Source organism: Heteronotia binoei, chromosome 12, assembly GCF_032191835.1.
Source record: "Heteronotia binoei isolate CCM8104 ecotype False Entrance Well chromosome 12, APGP_CSIRO_Hbin_v1, whole genome shotgun sequence".
Classification (NCBI taxonomy): Eukaryota; Metazoa; Chordata; class Lepidosauria; order Squamata; family Gekkonidae; genus Heteronotia; species Heteronotia binoei.
The window spans coordinates 47,208,931-47,232,194 of NC_083234.1; the positions used below are offsets into that span (position 1 = coordinate 47,208,931).

General features: G+C 43.1%; 1 protein-coding gene across 3 annotated transcripts in view; it reads right to left on the minus strand.

The window, feature by feature from the left end:
• The window catches only part of KCNIP3 (potassium voltage-gated channel interacting protein 3), a 126,821-nt gene that overhangs the window by 12,577 nt on the left and 90,980 nt on the right, over window positions 1-23,264 (minus strand). For all 3 annotated transcript variants that reach the window (XM_060251864.1, XM_060251865.1, XM_060251866.1), the window contains 2 exons: window positions 6,742-6,866; window positions 386-455 (listed from right to left, as the gene is read on the minus strand). In XM_060251864.1, the coding sequence (XP_060107847.1) occupies window positions 386-455; window positions 6,742-6,866 (195 nt within the window). The remainder of the gene's footprint in view (window positions 1-385; window positions 456-6,741; window positions 6,867-23,264) is intronic.

Here is a 23,264-nt window from a genome sequence, read left to right on the forward strand (position 1 = left end):
TTTGGACAGTCAGGTTGTTCATGGCAACCTGATGAACACTGGGCCTGCATACTCTCAATCAACTGCTTAGGGATGCAAGGGAAATACAAAATTCATGGATGGCACCATCTTGGAAGCTCTACCCCACAACTGTCAAGGTGCCCCTCATTGCAGGAAATGAGCCAGAGCTGTGCAAGAGCCAACCTCCTCTCAGTCTTTGCCAGTGGGACTTACATATGATAATTTCTATGCAGGTTGTGTGTCCCAGATTGTGTGTATCTCTGTGTTGGGGCACCCACTGGATTTTCTGTTTCAAGCACCAAAATGCTTCAGGTTGGCCTTATGGTTTGGTGTTTGTGTGTAACATCCGAGCCAGCCCTGGGAGCTGGAGAGTTGCATGACTCACCTCCTTGGGGGAAGAACTGAGAATAGATGAGTTTGAAGGTCTCCTCGTCCACCAAGCCACTCGGACATTCCTATCACAGCAAATCACAAGACAGAGACACTGGTCATTTGGCATCCAGCATTCAGAAGAAAGGTCAAAAAGATCCCAGCCCAGCCCTGACATTCTCCATCCTCTTTTCCTGCTCCTCCAAAATTTTTCCATTTTGGCAAAAATAATCCTTTAAGCATTGTGCCCTCCCCCCTCCCCAAACCATTCTGGCTAGCTACTCCACAGGACTGGCCTCCTGTGGTCCTAGGGCCAGCCATGAAGCTTTTTCCTAGTTATCTTCAAAATGATTTCATGGCAAGGCAGCTGCACCCTCTGCCTCTGTGCAACAGTCCTATAATGACAGCTATAGACTGAAATCACACAGATGCTCCCTTGTGACTACCAACTTCTTTTTGCTCTCCTGGCGTAGCATTGCCACTTTTTTTTTTTTGTTAACAACCCTTCTCCTGTGCCTTTAACAACAGCCTGTCACAATGAAATTAAGCAGATGAAACTGTTCCTGGCAAGGAGATATACTTATTTATTTATAAAGTGATGGGAAGACCTTCCATTGGCTAAAGTTCTGTGTTGAGGAGCCAGGGCCAGTAAACCCACTTCTAGCTCATGCACACTAGAGGGACAGAGGAGACGGTGGCTCAGTGGTAGAGCATCTGCTTGGGAAGCAGAGGGTCCCAGGTTCAATCCCTGGCACCTCCAAAAAAGAGTACAGGCAAATAGGTGTGAAAAACGTCAGCTTGAGACCCTGGAGAGCCGCTGCCAGTCTGAGAAGACAATACTGACTTTGATGGACCAAGGGTCTGATTCAGTATAAGGGAGCTTCATATGTCCACACAAAGCAGCCTGATACTCAATCAGACCATTAGTCCATCAAAGTCAGTGTCTACTCAGATTGGCAGCAGCTCTCCAGGGTCTTCGGTTGAGGTCTTTCGCTTCTGCTGTTGCCAGATGCTTCAAGTGGAAATGCTGGGGATTGAACTTGGAACCCTCTGCGCAGCAAGCAGATGCTCTGCCATTGAGCCACAGCCCCTGCTGTTCCTCTTGTAGGAGCATGGTGGCTGTTTTCATATAGATTTCCACTTCATTTTCAGAGTTTGAGAATACAGTCACAAGGTGAGGAGCCAAGAAGCAAAGGACAGGCCATTTTCTCCCTGCCTGGAGAACCTCTGCTTTGCAATTCACCCCTGCATTAGTCACCAAGCTCAGCCAGGTGCTTATCTTCACTCACCGGGTGTTACTCCTGCCTCCAAGTACCTCCCAGGCAATACTCCCTGATGCATCTGCTCTTATCCCTCTGGCAGCTCTTCCTAGAAGACCCAAATAGCTTGCGTTCCACATAGAGAACAATTTCAGTGCAATCCAAAGGAGAGATACAAGGGACTTCTTAGAAGGCTGTGACTGTTTAGAGGACTGGCTGTGCTCTCTCCCTTCTCTCAAATGTAGACAACACAGCCACCAATATCAATCATGACAATCCCTCTGCATCCCTGCAGCACCATCTTATTGAGAACACTGCTGTGCCACTTCTTCAAAGTCCCACTCTGGAAAACAGGAAGCTTCCCCTAAAGGGGATCCTGGGACCTGTTCTCAGCTTATGAAGTTCCCCCATTTGATAGAACTCCACAAACCCTTTGAGAAGTACAATATATACGGCCTTTATATTTGAGTGGCTTTTGAATAGCCAGGATGAAGCCTGTTGGGGAAGTGGGGTTTTAAGACTTGTATTTTAAATTCAGGTGAGTTCAGTGGTGGAGACATGCCATATCTTGTGGAGGAAGTAAAAAATCTCCCTCCTCTGGTTTCAGCATAAGTGGACAGATGCAGAGCATGAGGTCAAAGTCTTTTTGCTCATCCTTCCAGGACTGGCCAGCCTTTCAAGATTAGAACTCCCAGCCCTGACCTGGATAGGCCAGGCAAGCCTGATCTTGTCAGAACTTGGAAGCTAAGCAGGACCAGTCCTGGCAAGTACTTGGATGGGAGACCTCCAAGGAATACCAAGCAAGCCACCTCTCTGAAAACATCCAAGCCCCACTAGAGGTCACCAGAAGTCAACCATGACTTTCAGGCATGCACATGCACATACACAAATACAATTTTGAAAAAAGATTAGGACTCCTACACAGCTTTAACAGTGGTGTACAAGAAAAAGTACAGTGGTGTACAAGTGGTGTACAAGCCAGTTTGGTGTAGTGGTTAAGTGTGAGGACTCTTATCTGGGAGAACCGGGTTTGATTCCCCACTCCTCCACTTGCACCTGCTAGCATGGCCTTGGGTCAGCCATAGCTCTGGCAGAGGTTGTCCTTGAAAGGGCAGCTGCTTCTAGAAGCTGCGGAATTGGACTTATTGACTACAAGGTACAAGATGGCAATCTGCAAAAATGTAAAGAGACTTGGGATCCAATATATAGTTGGGTGAAAAGTAAAGGATTGATATTGGAATAATAGAAACATAAAAGGAAAATCTCTGAATGCTCCCGGGATGAATGGGAGTATAATTGTACGGTGGAGGGAGGGTGGATCACACTTGGATGTCTTGTTTGGTGTGATGACTGCTTATTGTCTGTTCTTATTTGTTTACGGTAATATGGTGATCACTTTTGGTGTACAATAAAGGAAAATTTATTTAATTAAAAAAAATCTAACATAAAGTTTGGTTTTAAAAATACATCAATTTGCAACAATTTAAAACAGTAAAATAGAAAACATATAGAACAACGATCTGCCAAAATGCTATACTACAACCTTCCGTATGGTTTCCACTGTCAGTTAGTTGTAAGCCAGCCGGAAGAGAGCTGTCTTACAGGCCCTGCGGAACTGCCCAAGGTCCCGCAGGGCCCTCACCTCTTCTGGCAGCTGGTTCCACTGTGCCAGATTTCTCATCTGATGAAGTGTGCTTAAGAGCACACGAAAGCTGACATTCTAAATAAAAATGGGTTGGTCTTAAAGGTGAAAAAAAAGAAAGAAAGAAAGGGCAGCTGCTGTGAGAGCCCTCTCCAGCCCCACCCACCTCACAGGGTGTCTGTTGTGAGGGAGGAAGGTAAAGGAGATTGTGAGCCACTCTGAGACTCTTCGGAGTGGAGGGCGGGATATAAATCCAATATCATCATCTTCTTCTTCTTCTATGCAAACTTGTGATAGTACGTCTCATTGTATAGAGCATGATCTGCATCCAGGGCAGCCAGTGATATGGAGCAGGGAGGTAGAAATATTGCTGGGATGTTACCTCATACACAGGAGCAGAAGAAGAATTCAATACAGGGGTTGTGTTTTGTGGTATTTTTGCCAGGACCAAGACAGATGTGATACTGGGAGACCCAGGGCTGGATCTTCTCAGAATTTTTTCTCAGACTAATAGCTGCTGCATAGATTCATGCTCTGTTCAACTGCATTTCAGAGCAGGGCCATGGATGAGGCAGAGGGAAGGGATTAACCCTTCCACTTCGCAGTTTCACCAGTCATAACCACCGCTACCACCTCTTCTCCCTAGTGCTGCTAATAGCCAAGGAAAGGAAAACCAATGGGCAAGAAGTAATTCCTCTGCATGTCTAACAATTGTGCAGGGGCTGATGCAAGTGGTTTTTATTAGCATAACTCTATGGGGAGAGAAGGGTTATACCCTCATCCTAGGGTTACTGACTTCCAGCTGATCTCCAGATGACATTGTCCCTCTGGAGGAAATGGCTACTTTGGACATCAGACTGTGTGGCATTGCCAGGGGTGGAATTCTAGCAGGAGCTCCTTTGCATATTAGGCCACACCCCCTGATGTAGCCAATCCTCCAAGAGTTTACAAGGCTCTTTTTTGTAAATTCTTGGAGGACTGGCTACATCAGGGGAGCTCCTGCTAGAATTCCATCCCTGTGCATTGCACTCTGCAAAGGGATCCCCCCCTCTCCTCCCCAACCCCACTCTTCCCAGACTCCACCCCCAAATCTCCAGGAATTTCCCAATCCAGAGTTGACAACCCTTTCCCATCCATACCATAGCCATGATATCAATCTGGGCCCTGTAGGGCACCTGTTAGCCATCACTGGGATGGACCGTCTATTTGGGAAAGCCCCTTCCTACTGCTCTGTCTTCTTATACTAAATGAGGGCAGAGTGGCAGGGTTCTCTTTCCCAGCTAAGGAAGGCCAGCTTTTACCTTAGACTTCACTGAGGCCCGTGCTCATAAAAGTGACTCTTTGCTGAATTCCTGCTTAATGCATTCAGAGCTGGGATGCCAGATATCCTCCATTCAGCAATATTAAAGAAGTTGTAATGTGGAGCAGTCACTAAAAGCAAAGATGATTGATTCATCAATCAATCCTGGGATGGTCCCTGATGGTCAGAGCAGAGTTGAAGTTATAGCAAGAAATGGAATAAAATGAGCCGGGGAAACAATAAACTTCATGCCATTATTTAAGCGCCAGGAACAGACTGCAGGATAGAAATAATTAAAGCAAACATGGCTCTAAATGTTGGATGGCTGCCTAAAATTTTCCTAAAGCCAAACCATCAGCCTTCCTGGCAGGGCTGCCAGTTCCAGGTGGGGAAATTTCTAAAGATTTGGGGGTGGAGCCTGATTAGGGGAGGGTTTGGGTAGAGCCTCAATGGGATTTGATGCCAAAAAGTCCACCCTCCAAAGCAGCCACTTTCTCCAAAGAAACTGACCTCTGTAGCTTGGAGATAGGTTGTAATTCCAGTTCTCCAGGCTTCACCAGGAAGTTGGTGACAATGCCACACTGTTGGCCTAAAGGGCATTTTAAAAAAAATCTGAAGGCAAGGAGAGAAGCTGAAGGCAGTGGATTTCTCCACAAGTCTGGCAACCCTAGGTTTAATAATTAATATTTTTTGTTTTTCATCCATTCTTCCAAGGTCGGTAAAATTAGTACCCAGCTTGCTGGGGGGGAAATGTAGATGACTGGGGAAGGCAATGGCAAACCGCCCCATAAAAAGTCTGATGTGAAAATGCTGTGAAAGCAACGTCACCCCAGAGTCGGAAACGACTGGGGCGTTTTTGCACTCACCTTCAGCCGGCGCGACCCCCCTCTTCACCGCGCAGGATCTGCGCGGATTTCGCACTAAATGCCGCGGAGCAGCCGGAAGAGCCGGAAACTCCCGTCGCAAAAGCCGCTCAAACGTAAACCGCCAAAAAGCAGTTTCCGTTTGCATGGCTTTTGCGACGGGAGTTTCCGGCTCTTCCGGCTGCTCCGCGGCATTTAGTGCGAAATCCGCGCAGATCCTGCACGGTGAAGAGGGGGGGCGCGCTGGCTGAAGGTGAGTGCGAAAACGCCCAGAGTGTTTGCACAGGGGACTACCTTTATTTTTTATAACTGATCTTTTTTGCTGCTTTGTTTGCTTTGTTTATTTTGCTTCAGTTCTGCTTCTTATTGTTGTCTGAAACTTATTACAGTTTTTCTTTTTATAACTAGCAAAATGAATTCTTAAGAAATAAAATATAAGCAGGGAGGTGGTAAAACTATATGCCTACTTTTCAGGGGAAAAGTTAAAAAGGAAGACATAGGGTTGGGAAATTCCTGGAGATTTGGGGGTGAAGCCTAAGCAGGGCAGGCTTTGGGAAGAGGCAGGAACTCATTACGGATATGGTGCCTAGAGTCTACCCTTCAGGAGAACTGATCTCTGGAGATCAGTTGTAATTTTTGCAGGGCTTTTTTTTTGGCAGGAACTCCTTTACATATTACGCCACACACCCTGATATAGCCAATCCTCCAAGAGCTTACAGTATGCCCTGTACTAAGAGCCCTGTAAGCTCCTGGAGGATTGGCTACATCAGGGGTGTGTGGACTAATATGCAGAGGAGTTCCTGTTACAAAAAAAGCCCTGATTTTGAGATTTTTCTAGGCTCCACCTGAAGGTTGGCAGGTCCTACTTATATGGCAGGGTGAGGGTGGTGGGGAGAGACAATGGTACACAATTTTTTTAAAAAACCGAATATTAAGAGATATCTCCATTGCTTCTTCCCTGTTCAAGCTAACAGTTTCTCAACTGCAAGGTCCAACATCAGTTCATCCTGCATTTCAGTGTATAGAATGGGATTATGCTGAAAATGTAGGGTTATGAAACTTGGGGAGTGCAATTTGTTTGGAGACTGATTCCTGAAAACAAGAGCAGCATGTCTGGTACCTGCCTGCTCCCTTCTGCTCAGATTTTACAGTTGTGAGCAAACAGAATGTACCAGAAACACTGTACATTTCCTGTCTTCTCATGAGGAAACCTAACCCTATAAAAGGATCCACAAACTTTCCTATTTTGGAGGGAAATTTGCAGTGAAAGACAGGAATCCAGACGGCATCATATGCCATCACACTCACATTCTTGAAGCCTCTATAGAGGGACTGCAACTCTTTCTTGGTGAATTTGGTCAGTGCCTGGAGCTGGTCTAGCCCTTCTGGCTGGTGCCGGATGGTCGAAAGTTCAAACTCACTGTCGCTGCTGTCTGTGGAAAGAAAAGACAAATTCTGTGACAGTTCAGGGTGGCTTATGCGGGAATCCTCTTGATGAGCAAGACTGCCTGCTTGTAGGACTGGGGCACTGGTCTAGCAATTGGTCAAATATTGTCAATTATCATTTCACTGCTGACGTATCTGATGACATTTAGCCACCGCATCTATGGTCTCCCATCTCCACCACTTTACAGGATCAGCTGAAGGCTGAATGGCATATTACAGACAAAAATACAGAATCAACCCCCGATAGCCCTATTTTTTTCCTTCAGCAAAACCTGCCTCAAAAAGGGTGAGCTAGAGCAGAGATTCTATGTGGGCAGGTTTCTTCTCACCTGACAGGGCCCTACTCTGGATAGTAACTCTTAAGCCACTTTTCCTCTACCAGATTTCATAGATGTGTTTATACTTCTGTGCTCCAAATTGCTGATTCTCAAAGAGGCTTTCCCTGAAGGGAAAAAAGGAGTTTCGGTTACACATTCTTCAATGTAATGTATAATTCAGGCTGAATAGCAAAGTCAGGAATAAGAGTCTGAGTGCACACCCCCTCCCTTCGTTTTGAAGCAGGTATTCCCTGCCATGCAACCATATCTGAAAAACAAGTTTTGCTTTTTCTAGTTGCCATGGAATTGTATAAGTTATAGTATTTAGTTTAGCTGTAATTTAAACAAAATTTGTCATTTCAGGGGCATTCTGAGATTTTAGGAATGATATACTCCCTTGTTTATCATTCACATATAATTATAATTTGTGTAACAATGCTAGTTAAAAATAATAATTCATTGCAATGGCTAATATTTAATTGTTTCACAATAGTTACTTGCACTTTTGTTGATATCAACAGGGCTTGACTGAGAGAGCCATCTGCAGAATTAAATTAGAGTCCAGTGGCACCTTTATTCTATTGCTTCAGACTAACACAACTACCCCCCTGGATCTGTCTGCAGAACTGTGCCCCATGGGCCATATCCCACTCTGCCACCCCTAATGACAACTCCAGTCTTTAGGCAAGCACCTCACCTGGCTTCAGGATAAGGCCTTGTGAAGTGCTTCTGAGCAGCTACAGAGTGTCTTTCCTTCACTGCTGAATAGTTGTACAGAATCTCCATACATCATCAGGTCTTGGGGAAGGGTGTGAAACTCACATCTCCCTTTCTAAACAACATATCACTTTCTTATTCTCCACTGACTGCTTTTCTGTAAGCAAATAAGAAAAGAAATTCTCCAGGCAAACCTGTTTTAGTTATATCCAGGTGGGCAGCTGTGTTGGTCTGAAAATCAATCATATACAACAACCTCTACTGAACAACAATAATAATAAGTTCCCTTTTGCAAGTACTGGGGGGTAAACCTTTTTTTGCAGACAGACAACTCCCCAGTCTCAAACAACTCCTCACCCTCAATAATGCAATATCTAATTTGAACATGGATGCTGGTATCAGAGCTTGCAATAAACCCAAATGCCAACTTTGCTGCCTCATACACCCAGACAACACAATCACTGGACCTAACATCATCAACTACACTACCTTAGGCTCATTTTCTTGCTCAGTTTTTAACACTGAATATGCCATTAAATGCCAACAGTTGCCCTTCAGTTCCCTACATAGGGCAAACAGGACAAACCCTACACCAAAGGATAAATGGACAGAAATCTGACAACAAGAATCAGAAAACTGAGAAATCTGTAGGAGAACACTTCAGCCTTCCAAGATATTCAGTGGGTGACCTCAAAGTAGTTGTTTTATTGCAAAGTAACTTCAGGAACAGAATGGAAATGGAAACTGCTGAACTACAAGTTATTACAAAACTCAGAACAACCCCTCCAGGACTTAATAAGGATATAGGTTTATTATCTCATTACATATGCTGAACTCAGTCAGTCCTCATATATGTATTCTCACCAAGAAGGGCTAAACATCCTCTGTATTTTAGTGTTATTCAGTTTTTGAATAGTATATTGGAATTACGAATGTAATGTAATGCAGTGGATATTGGAACGTGTTCCTCTGACATAACACAGCACCCCACCTCAAAGGAAAGGATGTTGTCAGCTAGCTCCATGCCTGAGAGGAGACAAATGGAGTATAACTGCAGAGTCTCAACTACTCTTAACAATTGAGAAAGATACTTTTGCACATTAGTCTCCTACTTTGACATATTTATTGCTCCAATGTTACCCTGTAATTAAATCCAAACACATTGTGAGCTATAAACTTAGCTTGTTATTGCTAGTCTTTGCATATGTCAAAACACTTAAACCTAAGAACATAAGAGAAGCCATGTTGGATCAGGCCAATGGCCCATCCAGTCCAACACTCTGTGTCACACAGTGGCCAAAAAAATTCTCTTTCTCTTTCACAAGTATACATACATAAACACACACACACACACACACACACACTGTAGCTAATAGCTACTGATGGGCCTCTGCTCCATATTTTTATCTAACCCTCTCTTGAAGCTGGCTATGCTTGTAGCCGCCAGCACCTCCTGTGGCAGTGAATTCCACATGTTAATCACCCTTTGGGTGAAGAAGTACTTCCTTTTATCCGTTTTAACCTGACTGCTCAGCAATTTCATCGAATGCCCACAAGTTCTTGTACTGTGAGAAAGGGAGAAAAGTACTTCTTTCTCTACTTTCTCCATCCCATGCATTATCTTGTAAACCTCTATCATGTCACCCCGCAGTCGATGTTTCTCCAAGCTAAAGAGCCCCAAGCGTTTTAACCTTTCTTCATAGGGAAAGTGTTCTAGTTTCTTCATAGGGAAATTATTCTAGTTGCCCTTTTCTGGACTTTTTCCAATGCTATAATATCCTTTTTGAGGTGCGGTGACCAGAATTGCACACAGTATTCCAAATGAGACCGCACGATCAATTTATACAGGGGCATTATAATACTGGCTGATTTGTTTTCAATTCCCTTCCTAATAATTCCCAGCATGGCGTTGGCCTTTTTTATTGCAATCGCACACTGTCTTGACATTTTCAGTGAGTTATCTACCACGACCCCAAGAACTCTCTCTTGGTCAGTCTCTGCCAGTCCACACCCCATCAACTTGTATTTGTAGCTGGGATTCTTGGCCCCAATGTGCATTACTTTGCACTTGGCCACATTGAACCTCATCTGCCACGTTGATGCCCACTCACCCAGCCTCAACAGATTCCTTTGGAGTGCCTCACCATCCCCTCTGGTTCTCACCACCATGAACAATTTAGTGTCATCTGCAAACTTGGCCACTTCACTGCTCACGGCCAACTCCAAATCATTTATGAAGAAGTTCAAGAGCATGGGACCCAGTACCGAGCCCTGCGGCACCCCACTGCTTACCATCCTCCACTGTGAAGACTGCCCATTTATACTCACTTTCTGCTTCCTATTAATTAGCCAGTTTTTGATCCATAAGAGGACCTGTCCTTTTACTCCATGACTCTCGAGCTTCCTAAGAAGCCTTTGATGAGGAACTTTATCAAAAGCTTTCTGGAAGTCAAGGTAAACAACATCTATTTGGGTCTCCTTTGTCCACATGTTCGTTCACCCCCTCAAAGAAATGTAACAGGTTAGTGAGGCAAGATCTTCCCTTACAGAACCCATGCTGAGTTTTCCTCAATAACCCGTGTTCATCAATGTGCCTACTCATTCTGTCCTTGATAATGGTTTCTTCCAACTTTCCTGGTATTGAAGTCAGACTGACTGGCCTGTAATTTCCCGGATCTCCTCTGGAACTCTTTTTAAAGATGGGGGTGACATTTGCTACCTTCCAGTCCTCAGGAACGAAGGCAGATATCAATGAAAGATTACATATTTTTGTCAGAAGATCCACAAGTTCAACTTTGAGTTCTTTCAGAACTCTTGGATGCATGCCATCTGGACCTGGTGACTTATTAGTTTTTAATAGTCTATCAGTTGTAGGACCTCCTCTCTTGTCACCACAATCTGACTCAGGTCTTTCAATACCCTTCCAAAATAAGTGGTTCTGGAGTGGCCAAACACTTCTTGTCTTCCACAGTGAAGACGAAAGCAAAAAATGCATTCAGCTTCTCAGCCATTTCCCTATCCTCCTTCAGTAATCCTTTGACCCCTTGATCATCCAAGGGCCCCACTGCCTCCCTGGCTGGTTTCCTGCTTCTATTTGAAGAAATTTTTATTGTTGGTCTTTATATTTTTTGCAATATGTTCCTCATAGTTCCTTTTTGCCTGCCTGATCACAGTCTTGCATTTGATTTGCCACAGCCTGTGTTCCCTTTTATTAATCTCACTTGGACTAGCTTTCCACCACTTAAAGGAGTCCTTCTTACCTTTTACAGTTTCCATTACTTTGTTCGTTAACCATGCAGGCCTTTTCTTATACCTGTTTGTGCCTTTCCTAACTTGTGGTATATATTTTATCTGAGCTTCTAGGATTGTAGTTTTAAATAACCTCCAAGCTTCCCCAAGGGTTTTGACTATTTACTTTTTCTTTCAGTTTCCTCTTCACATGCCTCCTCATCTCAGAGAATTTATCCCTTTTAAAGTTAAACGTGGTTGTGCTGGTCTTTTGGGACACCTCTCTATTTATACAAATGGTGAAATCAATAATGTTATGGTCACTGCTCCCAAGCGGTGCGATAACTTTTACATCTCTCATCAAGTCTTGAGTATTACTTAGGACCATTAAGTTGCATGCTGATTGGCTGTTCACCTATGTAAAAGCATTTGGGTGGATGGGTGGATGGATGATTGCTAGATAGATAGACAGACAGACAAACAGACAGGTGTGTGTGCATGAAACATTAACTTCCATTTCTAAGTTGAACCCGGCGAAGACAGAGGTTCTCTGTGTGGGTCGTGGCGCTCTGGGGAACGAAATATCTCTCCCGGCCTTTGATGGTGCACCGCTGAAGGCGGCGCAACAGGTAAAGAGCTTGGGTGTTTTACTGGAGTCTTCACTATCAATGGAGGCCCAGATAACAGCCACTGCCAAGTCAGCATTTTTTCATCTGAGGCGGGCGAGGCGGTTGGCCCCTTTCCTAGAGCGTCGGGACCTAGCAACGGTGATCCATGCGACGGTCACCTCAAGACTGGACTACTGTAACGCCCTCTACATGGGGCTGCCTTTGTGCCGGACCCGGAGATTGCAACTAGCGCAGAATGCGGCGGCCAGGCTGTTGCTAGGTCTCCCAAGGTGGGAGCATGTACGGCCGGGGCTACGCGGACTGCACTGGCTGCCGATTGTATACCGGGTCCAGTACAAAGTGCTGGTCATTACCTTTAAAGCCCTATATGGCCGAGGACCGACCTACCTAAGGGACCGTCTCTCCCCGTATGAGCCCCAGAGAGCACTGAGGTCAGTAGGGAAAAACAAACTGACCATCCCTGAGCCAAAAGAAGTTAAACTTCAGAATACCCGCGCTCGGGCCTTTTCTACCACGGCCCCATACCTTTGGAATCAGCTCCCAGAGGAGGTGTGGGCCCTGCGGAGCCTTGATCAGTTCCGCAGGGCCTGCAAGACCACCCTCTTCAAGCTGGCGTTCATGAATTGCTGAATTATAGTTGTAACAAGGAAAACGCCAAAACGATCTGGTTCAGGGACCCTGTTATTATTATGTCAACTGACAGGGATAGCATCAAACAACAATGTTAATGTTAGATTTAATGTTTTAATTAAGTATTGACTGGTTTTTAAATAATGTAATTTAATGTTTTTATCTATTGTATTGCTTGCTTATGGATGTTGTTAGCCGCCCTGAGCCTGCTTTGGCGGGGGAGGGCGGGATACAAATAAAATTTTATTTACTTACTATGTATCAGAGGAAGTGTGCCTGCAAATGAAAGTTCATACCTTAAATAAACTCTTGTGTGTTTTAACCAATTTATTGATAGCATATGGTTACAGAACTTAATTTCCCTTCGTTGCTTCAATACTAACCCATATGACTTTTCAATCCCCCCTCCCTCCAATATAGACTTCCCCGAGGTTATAGATTCTAATTCAATACTAAAGATACATCTGACTAATCAAAATTCGTTATATAAATATTTTCCCTCCCTTCTTGCTTCTTCGTTTCCCCCCCCCCCATTATTACTAAAAAATTGTCCAATTTCTTCTTACATTCGACTCTTTCTCTATGTATTTTTTAAACTTCCTCCACTCTTTTTTAGATAAAAAACCTTTATGGTTAGAAGCTCACGGAAATAAATTCGGCTGGCACGCGTATATGTATTATGGGAAGAATAAAATGGATGGTCTTTTCTCTCACCACTATGTTAGAAACACTTTACTAAGTACTTGGATAAAATATAAGAAATATGGGGACGAGAGAAAACCGCTGTGGATAGTGCCAGCAGAAGTAATAAAAATAACAGCTGAATCCGACGATAAAAGAGAAATGTCATATAACCAACTGCTCAAGATTCGAGGAGATAAAATTGAATTAAAATCTTCGGAAGAGCTAGACAATAAATATGATTGGTTTCAAATGCAACAAATCAAAAGCTTGTTGGAAAATGATATAAAATTGGAAGGAATTAGACGAGAACAAACAGAATTGGAAAGGGTCCTGCTTGGTGATAATGAAAAATTGATATCAAAAGTATATAAGTTATTATTGAAATGGTCTACAGAAGAAGAAGTAGTAAAATCTCAAATGGTCAAATGGGCAATCAATGTGAATAGAGAAATACAAATGGATGCATGGGAATACCTTTGGAAGAACTCAATGAAGATATCAACTTGTCAGAGCATAAAAGAAAATTGTTTTAAGATGATGTACAGGTGGTATATGACCCCGAAAAAATTGGCTAAGATGAGCAAGAAAATGTCGGATAGATGTTGGAAGTGTAAAAAACATGAAGGTTCTTTCTTCCATATGTGGTGGACATGTGAAAAAGCGAAAGAGTATTGGAAGATGATACAAAAAGAAATCTCCAAAATATTGGGTTACGACTTTAAGAAAATTGCAGAGACATTTTTGCTCGGATTACAATTAGAAAAATATCCAAAGGAAGATAGGACTCTAATTTGGTACCTGCTATCAGCTGCTAGGACATTGTATGCGCAGCTTTGGAAGCAAGAAAAAATACCGGATAAATGGGATTGGACTATGAAAGTTCTATCGTGGAGTGAAATGGATAAATTAACTAGAACATTAAGAGACTATGATTTGGAGATATTTAAAAAAGAGTGGAGGAAGCATACCTTAAATAAACTCTTGTTGGTCTTTTCTTCTGAGGGAAATGGTGCTCAACATGGCAAAAACAGAACATATAAGGAAGGTATGAAGTTCCAATGTAGGATCAGCATAGGGTAGTACATAAACACCTAGTTTCTTTAAATGAAACTAAGTCCTCAGGGCCAGATGAATTGCATCCAAGGGTTCTAAAAGAGCTTGCGGATGTAATTTCTGAGCCTCTGGCTATTATTTTTGAGAATTCTTGGAGAACAGGAGAGGTGCCAGAAGATTGGAGGTGAGCGAATGTTGTCCCTGTCTTCAAGAAGGGGAAAAAAGATGATCTAGGTAACTACGGACCCGTCAGCCTGACATCTATACCTGGAAAAGTTTTAGAACAAATCATCAGTCAGTCAGTCCTGCAACATTTAGAAAGAATGGATGTGATTACTAAGAGCCAGCATGGTTTTCTCAAAAACAAGTCATATCAGACTAACCTGATCTCTTTTTTTGAGAAAGTGACTACCTTGCTGAATCAGGGGAATGCTGTAGACATCATTTATCTTTATTTCAGTAAGGCTTTTGATAAAGTTCCCCATACAATCCTTGTTGACAAGTTGGTAAAATGTGGTTTGGATTCTGTTACCATTAGGTGGATCTGTAACTGGTTGACAGATCGCACCCAAAGAGTGCTTGTGAATGGTTCCTCTTGGAGAGGAGTGACAAGTGGAGTGCCTCAAGGATCTGTCCTGGGATCTGTTTTGTTCAACATCTTTATCAATGATTTGGATGAAGGAATAGAGGGAATGCGTATTAAATCTGCAGATGATACTAAATTGGAAGGGGTTGCAAACACAGAAGACGACAGAAATAGGATACAGGATGACGACAGGCTGGAAAACTGGGCTAAAACCAATAAAATGAATTTTAACAGGGATAAATGTAAAGTTCTGAATTTAGGTAGGAAAAATCCAATGCATGGTTATAGGATGGGGGAGACTTGTCTTAGCAGTAATATGTGCGAAAAGGATCTAGGAGTCTTAGTGGATCATACGCTGAACATGAGTCAACAGTGTCATGCGGTGGCTAAAAAGGCAAATGCAATTTTTGGCTGTATCAACAGAAGTATAGTGTCCAAATCACATGATGCTTTACTCTGCTCTGGTAAGACCTCATCTGGAGTATTGTGTTCAGTTTTGGACACCACATTTTTAGAAGGATATAGACAAGCTAGAATGAGTCCAGAGGAGGGTGACGAAGATGGTGAGGGGTCTGGAGACCAAGTCCTATGAGGAAAGATTGAAGGAGCTAGGCATGTTTAGCCTGGAGAGGAGATGGCTGAGAGGTGATATGATCACCATCTTCAAGTACTTGAAGGGCTGTCATATAGAGGATGGTGTGGAATTATTCTCTGTGGCCCCAGTAGGTAGAACCAGAACCAGTGGGTTGAAATTAAATCAAAAGAGTTTCCAACTCAACATCAGGAAGAACTTCCTGACCGTTAGAGCGATTCCTTAGTGGAACAGGCTTCCTCAGGAGGTGGTGGGCTATCCTTCCTTGGAGGTTTTTAAACAGAGGTTAGATGGCCATCTGACAGCAATGAAGATCCTGTGAATTTAGGGGGGAGGTGTTTGTGAGTTTCCTGCATTGTGCAGGGGGTTGGACTAGATGACCCTAGAGGTCCCTTCCAACTCTATGATTCTATGGTCTTAAAGATGCCACTGGACTCAACATTTGTTCTCCTTTTTAATTATATTAGTTATACTAAAGAAAAGAATAACTTATTCCTAAACACCAGATGCCAGGGCATTTGCTGACACTGGCCAAGCACCAGAGTAGCTAGTTAGTATACTGTACTCTCTCAGTAGATTAAATAAATGCCCCCAAAGACCCAGCTCTAGGGCAGGGGTGGCCAACGGTAGCTCTCCAGATGTTTTTTGCCTACAACTCCCATCAGCCCCAGCCATTGGCCATGCTACTGTTGGCCAATCCTGCTCTAGGGAACCAAGAAAATCCCAACAGTAGTGGAGACCGCATCAACACCACCAGCACCCACCAATCACAGCCCAGCATGCCAATTAGACCCTTGTGCCAGCCATATGTGGAAGCAGCCCATCAGTGCATAACAATGCCAGCACACCACTCTGATGCCACTCTGCCCATGGAAGCCCACGCAGGAAAGACCATAGGAAACACAGGCCCCTCTACTATAAGAAATTGGATTTATATCCCGCCCTATACTCTGAATCTCAGCGTTTCAAAGCAGTCACAATCTCATTTACCTCTCCCCCCCAACAGACACCATATGAGGCAGGTGGGGCTGAGAGAGCTCTTACAGTGGCTGCCCTTTCAAGGACAACTCCTATGAGAGCAATGGCTGACCCAAGGCCATTCCAGCAGCTGCAAGTGGAGTAGTGGGGAAACTAACTTGGTTCTCCCAAGTTAAGCCTGCACACTTAACCACTACACCAAATAGAAAGGACTGTGATATGTTCAGTAATGTAAGAAGGTTTAGGAGACTGACTAAGCCCTGCTTTTCCCCAGCATATCCCCAGCACCACTAATTTCTGGCAGCTATGCTGTGCAGCCAAACTGGTGCCAGGGGATAAACAACAGCACAGCATTGGCAAGACACTATGATGGCAGACCTCTAAATGCACCAATGTAGCTCTGAATTATGGTGGCCTATCCTCAAATTAGACTGGCGTGGGGCTTAGATGCTATCCTAGACAGTTTCCAGTTTGGCCGTAGGATTGTGTTGGAGCTGTTCTGATGCATGCTTTGTTTGAAATGCCCTTATACAAAAGGGAAAGCTTTAGCAGAACAATCTCCTCCAACTTACATTCCCCAACTCCCTGGTCCCCAGTAAGATAAGGACAGTTAAGCATGTCGTCCTTGCTAAAAATTAAATGCTGAACGACATCATTTTCATTATTTTAGAAAAGACAGAAATGCTTGATGAACTTCTTAAAGTCATTAAAGCACTTCTGCTGGAAAGGACATTCCAAAGTCCACACAGGCAGAGACTGCAATGTCCATTCTGGATGAGTTGAATAAACAAGGTGGAACTGTTTTAAGTAAGTATTAACTCTGCAAGAGCGCCTGGGATACAGATCTATAAACGATGCTAATTTATACTCCAGTATCCTCAGATGACTATCAGGGGTTTTATATACATGGGCCGTCATCCAAGGTCCTTGTGTGCATGTACTGATGCACTCAGGGCACAAATATCCTTTGGATAGTTTCACAGGGCAGCTGTGTTGGTCTGCAGCAGAAAATTTGGATTCAAGTCCGAGGGTATCTGTTGAAGGGCATTTTGACTCTCAAAAGCTTATACCCCACAAATCTTATTGGTGTCTAAGGTGCCACTGACTTGACTCTAGCTCCTTCCTTCAATAGGCTGTTTGTATGAACAAAGTTGACAGGGTCAATCACCCATTCAGGGACAGGGTAGTCAGAGTTGGCATCATTTAATCTGGCAATTTCTGGACCTTCCCTGTTGTTCACATCGAAATGGGGCAAAATGTGTAGAATTTACAACATCTGTGTATATTATCACAATATTCCTTTCACTGTGTAACTGAAAGCTGGCTGCTATGAGACAGCTTTCCTGAAGAAGGATAGGCCACCTTTTTATTATTATTGTTACTAAACAGTGATAACGTTTCCCTTCAGATTGTCAGTTTTACTGTTATTATCATTTGATTTCTCATACTGCCTTTGTGTGCTGTGAACAGAAAAGCATTTCATAGACACATTTTAACAACACAGCCATTGAGGTCACAATATAACCACAGAGATCATGTTGTTTTAATGTTCCACCTCTATGCGTTACCAACCTAAGCAGAGTTGCCTCCTTCTAGGTCCACTGACTTCAGTGGGTTTAAGAAGGGTGTAACTTTACTCAGGAGGAAACTGATGGAGTTGGAAGCCGGTCACTAATGTCTAATGTTCAGCATAGCTTCTGATTAGCCTGAGCAGCAATCTCAGTTTTAGAATAAAACAAACAGCATTATGGTTCTGCAATGATATGTAGCTGCTAAAAAATCTTGTTTAAAGTACATCTGAGTTTCCAGAAGGCCAACCCCATCTCTGCTTCAACTCCATACCTGTTTTTGAAAGTGAAGACAGGATTGATTCAAGTTAGTAAGGGGGTCACACAATTTTGTAGAAAACTTCAGTAAACTCCCTCCATAATTTTTTAAACTTAATATAGACAAAGCCTTCCAAATATGAACAGTCCATAAAGATTATGAAAATATATCAGGTAAGGTGGGACCTGAATTCAAATATCCTTCATCCAAACACTTATAGAAATAAGTGAATATTAAAATAACAGTAAGTATTAATAACATTAATTGCATGTGGCCTAAGGCTACTACAATCTTAAATTAATTCAAGGTACATAAAAGGCAATGACAGAACATTAAAAACAGATTAATATTAAAATTGTAGTGAATTCTAAACCATGAAAGCCACAAGAGGTGATGGTATCTAAATACTTCCTCTTCTCCTTTATTTGAAGTTATGATCCTTCTAATATAATTTGGCAGCGTCGGTACTTCTTATGCTGATAAAGTAACTTTCAAGATGTGAGGGTCCAGGAAAAATACTGGAAATTTTACTGATGGAACAGAAAACATTTCTCACTGATTTTTATGGTCTTGCAAGAAGTAAGAGCTGCCCAAGGGACAAAAATCTATACAGTAATTTCCTAAGCACATCTCTTAAAATGTTGGATTTGTTTTTTATTCTTGTGCCTGAAACATTTGTGGCAGGCTGATTTTCTGTGATTACTTCTGAGCTAGAATCTACTCACTCTCCCCATGAATTTTTGTCTCACTAATCTGAGTAGAATTTGAACTGAAAATGATTTTAAAAACCCTTTTATTCAGAGCTATGGTTATGTAACTCAGAGCTATGGTTATGTATCCAAGCACGATTATCTGACGCCAGCTGTTGTGAAAATGCAACTTCATATTTTGACAGAAGAGAACCCTTCAGAAGATCTAGTCCAAAGGTGCAGGCAAAGTCATTATTCAGCCTCTGGATAACTGTATCACTTTCTGTAGCAAGCTCAGCTTTCAAGGACTTTCTGCCAGGGTTCCAACCAGCCAACTATTTCATATCCTCTCCTAAAAATAGGAATCCCACCCACATGTGCTGACTTGGAGTATCTTCTAGCAAAGAAGGAACACTGGATCATTGTAGGGAAGTGCAGCTCTAGACACCCACAGGTTTCTAGTCTTCATAAACATGTAATAAGCATAACTCCATAGGAAATACTGGATCATGGCAAACCCCAGGAGAAAAAGATTCTTCTGTAGAATTCTCTCATGGTCAGAAGGTTCAGGGTATTCTTAACAGAAAGGAACTATAAACAAAGTATTTCTTCAAAAGACTACATAACTCATGGAAGTCTTTGCAACCAGGTGCCAGTCAACATCAAAAAAGGACTTCAAATAAAGATCAGAGGAATACACTGTGATGGATCTGTGATAGGACTCATGGGATGTGGATCGATCCAGCAGATATTATCTGCTTACCTACAAGGATTTGGATACCAAGTTTCAATTGGTTCAAATCTATGGAAAAGTTCTCTGCTGATTAATTTCCAGGAAGAGATGCCAAAACTAGGAATTAACATCAAATTAATTTCCAGGGCTACAAATAAGATAGCAGTTGGTGATCTATGCCTTGCTCACCCACTTGGGTTTTGTTCCGCCAAGACTGCAGCGCTAAGATTAGCAGGTACTCTGCAGTTAAGACCAAAAAGACTCCCAAGAAACTAGGCAGGTATCTCAAGTCAGGACCACAAACCTCCCCTCTCCCCAGCAGCCTGGTTTTAGCAGCTTTCCTTGTGCCATCATGCCTGCCAAAGTCATTACAGGTAGAAGCATGTTGCTTAGAGGCACCACCAGGGCAGCATTACAAATCACAAGAAGCTTACTCAGCACCTGCTTAGGTGACCCAGCAGACTCCCAAGCTTGCCCTTCAGTCTGAACAGCTAGTATCGCAGAGAGAAGATCCTGTCAGATGGATTTCCTTGTCACCAGCTTCCTTAGCAGTGGCTTTCTTCTGTTCCTTGCCTACTAATTGCAGCTTTGGGCACCTGACCTGTGCATTCTCTTAAATCACACCACTTGCCCCTGGCCCTCACCTGGCTGATGGCTTGCTCCTTCCTGATTCTGTTATCGTGCAGCACACTGGCCCCCTGTGATACACTGGGTTGCTGTCTATACATTCTTTCCTTTTTTGCACTGCCAGAGGTGCTGAGAAGGAGAAACACATGCATTCACCTGGGTGCCTTGATGTATTATTTCCTAGCTAAAGGACTAGACACTGGGGCAGCTGCTAGTCAGTTTCTGAGTGCTTCCTTTTTAGGCTTTGTGTGTGGCTGTTTCCCTCTCTGCACTAAATGGTTGTGAGTGAGCCCATGGCACAAAAAGGAAACAAATTCACATATGCAGTCAAAAATAGTGGCATTTGGTCTTGAATCTTGCAGGCTGCCCATGCAGCTGGTGTTCCTGATTAGCCAGCTCCATGTACAGTTCAGGCTACTTGCTACTTTGGTGTTTGTCCAGGTGAAATTGCTGCTTTTCCTGGGCAAGACATCAGTTGACTACATGAAACTGCCTTATACTGAATCAGCCCATCAGCCCACTGAAGCCAGTTTGTCTATGGCAGTAGCTTCATATTATGGCAGTCTTTCACATTACAAGCTTTCTCTAACCCTTTCACCTGTTGATCTGGGGACTGAACTTGGGACCTTTTGTGTGCCAAGCAGGTACTGTACCACTGAGCAATTAGATCACTCACTTCTTTTGCTTCTAGAACACCTGGACTGTCCATTGTCTCTCCGCACATTCTTTAATTGCTCCATAGCCACCTAACTCTAGTAATATTTTAAGGCTTAGAAAATACATTAGGGGAAACACAGGCAAAACATTAGATATTCAAACAATCAGACTATCTTATTAAGAGAAGAGAATATAAGGCATAGACAGAAGACAAAAGTGCACAAATTCATGGAAGATGAACATTAAACCTAAACCATCAGGGGAAGATTCTAAGCTAAAATACTGAACTCACAACTGTAAAAGATTTATATTCAATTATATTCAATCCACAAATTCTAGTCCAAAATATAGCCTAAACTTCATCTCCAGAGTGCAACTTCTTTTTCAGTTCACATTGAAACAGCTCAAGCTCAAAGTATTATTAATATTTTTTTTAAAAGCAAGGTCCAATATGTGAAGAACCCCACAAAACACCCATTTCTAGTCAATCGCTAACCTCCTTTTCCAAGGTTTTATGGATCATTCCATAATGACACCTAATTTTCTAGAGGCACACAGCTGATGTTACACAAGCAGTCAATTTTAACAACAGGCAGGCCTAAGTCAGATCCATAGACCACTAAACCAAACTCATCCCAGTTTTGCATTCCCAAGTAAGCAGCAAAAAACTGGATTTTGTATTGAGTCCCTGGCCACCATAGACAGTTGATGGGATGTGTTTGGCCTGGTGCATCTCAAGCTGTGCAGCTATTTCTGGCCAAAGTCTTCTTTCTAATTCTTTACAATCAGATGTGGCCATCCTGCATCATGGTTTTGAGTTATCATTCAAGAAGCAGGAAACATATCTTGGAGGATCTTTAAAGTGCACAGGAGAACAAAAGTTTGCATGAGAGTACAAAAACTTCCCTGGAAATTAAGTCAAGCCTTTAGATGCAAACAAAATCATCTAATGTGTTTTGGAATGCATGCAATGTGGAGGTTCTGGAGACGTGAGCAACCAAAAATTATTATAGTGTCTACGACAGATTTTTGACATGAAATGAAAGAGACCTTCTTGCAAGCTGTTTACTCCTTCTTGTATGATAGTAGAACTCACACACGGGCCTTCTCTATCGCAGCTCCACACCTATGGAACCAGCTCCCGGAAGAAGTGCGAGCCCTGCAGAGCCTTGACCAGTTCCGCAGGGCCTGCAAGACCACCCTTTTCAGGATGGCCTTTGCCGGCTGAGCGACTGATGTTGGGTGACTTCTGTCACCATTATCTTATGAACAGAATTAGCACCTGGAATTTATTTGTATTTATTTGTATTCGGTTTAAATTGGAATGTTTTAAAATTAATGTGATTTTAAACCTTTGTATAATTATATGAGACAGGCAGGTCTGGCCACAGCGGCTGCAGGGAAAAGTCTGATTTAGGGTTGGTCCAGCGAGCCTGCAGCAAACGTGGACTATTGCACCCTTCTTAAATCTTCGTTCGTTCGCGAAGCCAAGCCGAGAGAGATAATTATATGAATATGCTGTTAGCCGCCCTGAGCCCACTTCGGCGGGGAGAGCGGGATATAAATGAAATTTTATTATTATTATAACTCAGGATCTCACAATGAAGTGGTTCAGAAATATGCTTAGGATAGACAGAATAAAGAACTTCTTCACATAAGGCATCTTTAGCTTATGGGACTCACTGCTGTAAGGCACAGTGATGGGCATTAGCTCAGATGATTTTCAAAGGGGATTAGAACAAAAATGAGAAAGACAGACATATCATATGAGTGTTTATTAGCTATAAAAGGAATCTCCAAGTACAGAGATGGTATATCAGTTCTCAGGTACTGAAAGGAGCACTGTGGGTCAACCCTCTCATGTTTTGCTTCCCAGAGCATGTGACTGTCCCCTGCTGGAAACAAGATGCCACGCTAGAAGGACTCTGACATGGCAGTTCAATTCAAACAGGCATACTAGCATCACAGACCAGAATCTTCCTGTCCTAGAAGTCAGGTGATCCTAGAGGACCGATCACATTCCACCACCTGCCATGTAGCTCCCAGATCTATTACACACCACCCTCCAAACTGGGCAACCCATTTCTTAAGAAACTTCCAGACCGTTCCTTTGTACTTCAAGACTATATGACTGCCTGCTGCAGGGCCTTTGCAGCCTTGGGCCCTGTGTGCTCAACACAAGATCACTGTCCATTCATTTGGGACACATGGAGGGAAAAGGAACTAAGGAACAGATCAATTAGAAAAGGCCAGATTTAAGAGGTTGAATTTCCACAGGTATTTACATGGAGTGACAGAAGGAACCAATTCCTGTGGTTAGGAGTGTGAGAGAGAAAGGGATGAAGATCTGGGGTTTGATCTTACAGATCCATTCTGCTAGCAGAGGCACTTTGCTCTGGTGGAAGGAGTCTGCCCCCAATACACAATGCATCCTGCAT